General features: G+C 35.7%; 1 protein-coding gene across 2 annotated transcripts; it reads left to right on the top strand.

The window, feature by feature from the left end:
* The first annotated feature begins 947 nt into the window (after positions 1–947).
* Positions 948–7,384, top strand: LOC149562952 (protein NRT1/ PTR FAMILY 7.3-like). Of its 2 annotated transcripts, XM_089826406.1 has the most exons (6): positions 948–1,054; positions 2,524–2,668; positions 2,814–2,979; positions 3,411–3,628; positions 4,153–4,712; positions 6,159–7,384. In XM_089826406.1, the coding sequence occupies exons 2-6, from the start codon at positions 2,579–2,581 to the stop codon at positions 7,000–7,002; spliced, it is 1,878 nt and encodes a 625-aa protein (XP_089682532.1). In that variant the 5' UTR covers positions 948–1,054; positions 2,524–2,578; the 3' UTR covers positions 7,003–7,384. The 2 variants fall into 2 exon arrangements, with proteins under 2 accessions (XP_089682532.1, XP_089682533.1); XM_089826407.1 differs by lacking the exons at positions 948–1,054; positions 2,524–2,668; positions 2,814–2,979 and adding an exon at positions 3,170–3,291.
* The last annotated feature ends 269 nt before the right edge of the window (positions 7,385–7,653 follow it).

The raw sequence follows: 7,653 nt of genomic DNA, 5'->3' as shown, positions 1-7,653 counted from the left end.
TATCTTGATAAAATTGATCATGAGTGAGAAATTCTTCTTTATTTAAGAACTAGACTAAGAAATTTTCTCCACACAACTCTTTCTTACTAGTACTTACTTCCCCATCACATATCTTATTGAAATAATATGACCAAAACACATTAAATATTCAAAAGTTAAATATTATATGATATTTTTGATACCATTTTGATGTTGTCTATCCCATTACTAAAAACTATGGACTAAATTATCTTAATAAAATTGATCGTGAGTGAGAAATTCTTCTTTATTTAAGAACTAGACTAATAAATTTTCTCCACACAACTCTTTCTTACTAGTAGTTACTTCCCCATCACATATCTTATTGAAATAATATGACGAAAACACATTAAATATTCAAAAGTTAAATATTATATAAAAATTTTGATACCATTTTGATGTTGTCTATCCCATTACTTAACACTACGGTAACAGTTGGACCAAGTTAGCCTTAGATACGTATATTTGCCAATTCTCAACCACAAATCAAAGAGAATATGTATGTGGCCAAGTTGCATCATAAAGTGTGCTCACAATTTAAAATATTGTCATGTGCACAACTCTTTTGGGGTGGTGTGATAGAGGTAGCCATGAAAAACTTGATTGAAAGACAAGGAAATGAAAATGGGAGGCACGCGTGGTGATGTGAGAGTGCTCCCCTATATGGCGACTGTGTTGAAAAGGAACCAGCCACGGGACCCATTTGATGGACATTGATGAAGAGTTAAGATAACGAATAATAATAATAAGCTGCTATAGTATAGTATAGTATAGTATTATTGCGTATGCTCTCCGATTGTGCGCTTTGCATAAAGTGGAAGTGAAAAGACTAGGGAAAGCATCTTTCCTATTCGTAATGCACACCATTTTTCCACTGTTCAATGCCAATGAACGATTATATATCAACCCCAGATCAACCCATTTTCCCCAACTCGCTCTGCTAGAGTTTTTTTAGCTTGCTGTGTTGTAGGCAGAGCAAATCATTTCACAACTTTCTTGTACCGCTTGATCTTCATCATCCTCATCATCATCCCAAGTAAGTTGTCTGATAATATATAGAATGTTTCTTTCTTTTTTGGCAAGCTTGGATTTTGATTCTGACCACTACAAATCTCATTCATTCTTACAGTGAATGGATTTTTGTTTAGTTTGAGTATTTTTTGGGGTGTAGATTATCATATTGGTTGATGGTGGCATTATCATTGAGTTTTTATTACTGGGTATTAGTGGATGCTCACATAGAAATCACCTGCTTCTTGTTTTCTTTTCTCTCTGCAGTGTCGTTTGTGATAGATGTATACTTTATGTGTATTGATGGGACCTTGTCATATATACAATTCATATATTCATGACATGGTAGGAGAAATAGGTGATTATAAGCAGGTTGGGCTATATGGCGGCTGCAACCAGACTTATCAGGTCAAGCACTGTGATTTATCTAATAAGATCAATCACTGTGATATGTTATAATATGTGATTTCCTTTGCAGATGATTTCTGTAATGGTTTTCAGATGGGGATTATATTGACTGTGATGCCAGATGGTGTCTTTACGTAGCTTTTGCTGTTCGTGCATGGAAATACAGACCGACCATCTTTGAAATCATTTTGCTTAGTCGAATAATGTGTTGTTGTGGAAATCTGCGGAATTCTTACATGCTTTCTATTAGATGTCTACAATCCATTTTGATTGTATTTAAGAATTTGGTTGAGAGACAATTTCTATGATCCATCATCAAAAACAAATGACTAGTTCAATAAATCAAAACCTCAACTCCCTGGATAATCTCTTGGATAGAATTTTGTTGTTTTGGTTTACAATAGGTGCATGTGTAAAAATATATCAGTCTTCTCTTTGTCTCACACATTATCTTATCCAAAGCTATCCTCCATGGATTCAGTGCAGGTTTCTCTATCATCCAGTAACAAATACGTCCAAGTTTATGGCTTGGAAATATTGAATTGGGTGTTTTGTATTCCGAAATGGGTTGTGGTCTATCTCTTGGAAGCTATAATGGGCCATTTAAAAATCATTCTATCATGGTATAGGTTTCAGGTGGTGAATAGTTGAGGTGAGGTGAGATCAAAATGGAAATGACTATTTAGTTTCTAAGATGTATTGAAGTACAAATTATCTTCATATAAGATAATTTTGTCATTTCACCTTTGATAGACTTGAAATGGTTCACCTCAGAGTTGGGATTCATTAGATCGGAGGACCATGACAGAGTGAAGGTGACTTATTGTCTTTTAGGTGAAGTGGATAGAAAATCATCTTTTGCTTCCAAATTCAATACCCTTTGTCTTCTTATAATCTTAACATAGTAAACAACGATAAGCACAACATATAGGCTATAAATGGGCAAAGTTCCTATGGTAAGTAATTAAACACCATAGAATTCTACCCATCCCGTTCTACCATATTGTAATATCACAATCTCTGCTACAGAATAAGACAAATCGGCTATATAAACAGCCCCCCTGATATATATCTGTTTTGGTGCAGATCTTTCAGAAAGCAAGAACAAGAAAAAAAAAAATACACAAAGCTAGTGTAAAAAATGAAAATGGAACGGCAAAACTCAAACAGTGTGATGGACCAGATTACCAAATGTGGAATAGGAAAGTTTGTACGTAAGGGTTTTGGAAAGGTAACTTGAATCAATTCAAAAAAACAAGAGTTATTTTCCTTACAAGTATATCTTCTCCCATGAATATAATATAGTTATCTAGAAGAAAGTAGGCATATTTTGTTCAAGTCTTACTAAAGAAGTAAAGTACAATGGCATGGTACAGGGGAAAGAGCATAAAGGTTTTGGGTTCGAAGAATCTCGTGATGGAAGTGGAGAATCGGCATCTGAAGGAAGGGAGCAATACACAAAGGATGGAACAATCGACAGGTTTGGGAAACCTGCCATTAAAGGCAAAACTGGAGGCTGGAGAGCTGCTGGTTTGGTTTTGGGTATATTTAATTCCTTCCCATTACTGTCTTCTTTATTAACTATAGTGGGTTACATCCTTTCGGTGATCTAGATGCCCTTAATAAGGAATTTTCTTCTGAATATATGCTTTAGACCACCAAATAGAACGTTTAATAAATTTATAGTAATTGGCTTTTAGATTAGATTGTGGTAAGATGTATATCATCAACTTTTAAAATTGTATTCCATGTTCTATCATCAGAATGAAAGGGAGGAAGAAATTAAAACAAAGTGATTCCAAATGTTGATGATAAAAAATTTTACACAACTGCATAAAGCCAATCACTGTAATTGTAATAGATTGTAAAATTCTGATCTCTGATTTCATAAACTTATTGCTTTTAGAGGTGGTGATTTTACTGTAATCTACAGATGGATCTTATTTGATATCTTGTTTTTTGTAACAACGCAGTAAATCAAGGACTTGCTACACTTGCATTCTTCGGAGTGGGTGTGAATCTAGTGCTATTTTTGACGAGGGTGCTGCAACAAAGCAATGCATCCGCAGCAAACGAAGTAAGCAAATGGACAGGAACAGTTTATATCTTCTCTCTTGTCGGGGCATTCCTCAGTGATGCCTATTGGGGTCGATATAGAACATGCGCTGTGTTTCAGGTTATCTTTGTTGTGGTAAGTTTTTTGTCTTTTTATATTTAAAATCATTTACAAATCTTGTATCCTTATGACTAATAAGTGAAATTTACAGGTCTATTAGAGTTTCTTATGAGAAATCTCATTAGAAACAAGACGAATATGATCAATAGAAAATCAAGAGTAACAACTTAGAATTCTACAAAGATATCCCTCTTACAATTTGAACCAGAGTCTCAGCAATGAGAACTCATTGCTTCAACCAAACTAAACCCCTTGAACTGTTGCAATAAATTTTGTTTTAATGCAAGCTACAAAGTTTATCTTGCAAATGTCTACAAACTTGTCTGCTATGCTCTAGGAAAACAAAAAGAATTGTACATCTGTCGTTAAACCCATCTTAGAATGACAGTAAATAACATTGGGTAGGAGGCGGGTTTTGTTTTATTGCATAATACATTCAATCTCTCAGAGATCGGTAGACAGGGACCATGTAGTCAAAGATTTTTTTATATACAAACAACCAACTAAGTCTTCTCCTTCTTTGTCTCTTTTATGAACAGGGTTTGGTGCTGTTGTCCTTAAGCTCATACCTATTCCTTCTCAAGCCAGCTGGCTGTGGAGATGTGAATGCAACATGTCAAAAGGCATCCACTCTAGAGATTGGAGTGTTCTACATGGCAATTTATCTCGTAGCTCTTGGAAATGGTGGGTACCAACCTTCCATTGCAACATTTGGATCAGATCAATTTGATGAAGAAGATCCCATTGAAGGGGCCTCAAAAGTAGCCTTCTTCAGCTGGTTCTACTTGGCTCTTAATCTGGGATCCTTGTTCTCAAACACCATACTTGGCTACTTCGAAGACATTGGCAATTGGCCTTTTGGATTCTGGATGTCTGCTGGTTCTGCCACGTTGGCTTTGATCATATTCCTTGCAGGAACACCTTCTTATAGACATTTTAGGGCTGGAGGTAACCCCATTCCTCGTGTTGCTCAAGTCTTTGTTGCCGCATCAAGGAAATGGAATGTAAGGGCTCCCTCAGAAGGTGACAAGCTTTTTGAGATGGGAAAAGAAGAATCTGCAATGACGGGAAGGAAGATATTGCACAGCCAGGAATTCAGGTTTGTGGTGTCACAATTTTGATAAATATGGACAACGGACAAACAACTCTAGTATAAAAAGTTAAAAACCCATTAGATAGGACAAGCAATTCTTACAGCCTACACCATTTCTGATGGACTCATATTTGTCAAGATTTTTAGTGGTATGTCGTTATTGTCTTGATCTAGAGTTGTTCTTGTTATCGAGATTCAAATTTTATTAGGGAAATGTTGATAATGGTTCAAATTGGGGATGAATTCTTCAATTAACATTATCAGATTTCTAGAATCTATTTGAAAGGTGTAAATTTTATTTCTGGATTCGTTTGTGTAAGTATTTTAGCATCAACCTTTCGGATCATACTTCTGATCCATCTTTAATATGAGAAAAATGATTTTTATTTTTACATTCTGTCATCCTGATGATGGATCACAGAATGCAATCTGAAATATTGATACTAAAAAAATTTAATAGAACCCAGAAATGAAATTTACACATGAAATCTCCATTTATCCTTTGGCCAGTTCATACCTTCAATCAAAACTATTCTTTTAAAATGCAATACTGTAGAGTAAGTCCTGTTTGATGATCTGTTTCTTTCAATAGTTATCATATACAGTCAAAAGTATATATTATTGATAGAATGTCAGCACTGGTCTAGCTTTCTGTCATCTTCTAGGTCATCACAGTAAGACAATTTAAAATTATTTGTTCTACTGAAGTTTTAGAAAGTTAAACTGTATATGTTATGGCACAATTGAACCTGTAAATTGGCGGACACATAGATACTTCAGTATTTTCAGTTTAATTTTGATAAACAGTTCCATTTTGGTTAAGGGGTTGAGTTTAATCGGCTAAAAAAAGTTGAATTTTGCATTATAGAGACCCAAATTCAATTTTCTACATTTAAGATAAAATTCTGCCATTGTTTGTTCTCCATGATTGACTGCTAATTTAAAAGTAGTGTAATGACTCTTAGTCTTTCACTGATGTTTTTTATTGTATTATTTTCGTAAAGAGCTTGTTAAATTCATATACAATCTTTGTATGTTTCTGGATTTGTTGTTTTTACATCAGCTTTCAGGATCACACCGTGATCCACAAGAGAAATAATTCTAAACATTGATGCAAAAACAGCAGTACAATTGGATCCAAAAACATACAAAGAAGAGCTTGTCTGCTGAAATAAAGAAGAGATTTGCAATTTGACGCAATTCAAGAAAAAGTTTCTTCTTCATTTTCTAAAATCTGAACTTTTTAACTTCCAAAAATCTATTTAGAAGTATCCATGACAGAAATCTTATTATTTTTCTACTATCTTGCACTCTCCTTCACCCTAAAGATATATCACTATATGATCCGAAACATTGATGATAAATTTATTTCACACAAAACTCTTCCCATCTCTAATAGATTGCAAAAACCCAACAACTTCAACTGAAAAGAAATTCTCTCTATGTGCACAGGTTTCTCGACAAAGCCGCAACTGAAACAGAAATCGACCTAACATCAGCACAGCCTCACAATCCATGGAGGCTATGCCCAGTGACTCAAGTGGAGGAAGTCAAGTGCATCTTGCGCATGCTGCCCATCTGGTTATGCACAATCATCTACTCCGTAGTGTTCACTCAGATGGCCTCCTTGTTCGTAGAGCAAGGAGCAGCAATGAGCACAGATGCAGGAGGCTTTCACATTCCTCCAGCAGGAATGTCCATGTTCGACATCCTCAGTGTGGCAGCATGGATATTCATCTACAGGAGGCTTCTTGTCCCCCTCGCATACAAAATCACAGGCAATCCAAAGGGGTTAACCGAGCTTCAAAGAATGGGAGTGGGGTTAATAATAGGCATGCTTGCAATGTTGGCAGCTGGTGCTGTTGAGATATACAGATTGAAATATGTCAGCCATCCAAATGGCCCAAGCTCATTGAGCATATTCTGGCAGATTCCTCAGTATGCTCTCATTGGTGCCTCGGAGGTTTTCATGTATGTTGGTCAGCTTGAGTTTTTCAATGGGCAGGCGCCAGATAGACTAAGAAGCTTTGGAAGTGCACTTTGTATGTCATCTATATCACTTGGAAACTATGTTAGTAGTATTCTGGTAACCATTGTAATGGACATAACCAAGAAGCAGAATAAGCCCGGCTGGATCCCTGGTAACCTCAACACTGGTCACATGGACCGTTTCTATTTCTTGCTGGCGGTCTTAACAGCAGTAGATTTTGTTGCATATGTTATGTGTGCGAGATGGTACAGGTGTATTAATTTGTCTAAAGAGGGAGATGAGGATGAGGAACTACAGAAAATATAAAAAACTATAAGTGTATCAGTTTGCTCATACTTGGGTTGTTTCATGATGATCTTAACACCATTGAATACGCTGATTCTTCAGAGGTTGAAGCTGTTAGAGAGGGTGCATGTGATCATCATGGGTTATGGAGCTTGGTTGCTATAATAAGACAATGGATCTTGTCATGGGATTGCAGTAGTAGTATTAGAGTGAAGTATAAAGAATATGTCAATAGTTGTGTTGTTGTTGATGGTATATTTTTCTATTCAAATTGTAAAGCAGAGCCACGATGTCTGGTTTGCTATACTCGGTTAAAAGACCCAATATCTCCCTTTGTTGTGTGTAATACTACTGTCCACTTTGTTTTCAATAAATGGCCCTGGTATGTTTATTTGATACTTTATCAGTATTGTTTTAGTGCTTTTGCTCTAATTGTGATGTATCGTTTTATCAGCATTGTTTTATATTTGTTCCTGTGATGTATCATCTTATCAGTATTGTTTTGTATTTGTTCTCCGTGCATGCTTGCATAAAAAGTGGGTTTCAGTGGCTAAGAATAATACCATTGGATTCCACTCAGCTATTCTGCTGAATCATTTTGCACTAGTTTATTTAGATTAATGGAATTAATCTATAGAAAGTGGTATGTTTGCCATGTGTCCATGGCGGTGT

The sequence above is a fragment of the Cupressus sempervirens genome, chromosome 4 (assembly GCF_028749045.1).
Source record: "Cupressus sempervirens isolate cs-2001-9-10 chromosome 4, ASM2874904v1, whole genome shotgun sequence".
Classification (NCBI taxonomy): Eukaryota; Viridiplantae; Streptophyta; class Pinopsida; order Cupressales; family Cupressaceae; genus Cupressus; species Cupressus sempervirens.
The sequence above is the reverse complement of the archived record's forward strand: the minus strand, read 5'-3'. Positions and strand labels throughout refer to the sequence as shown.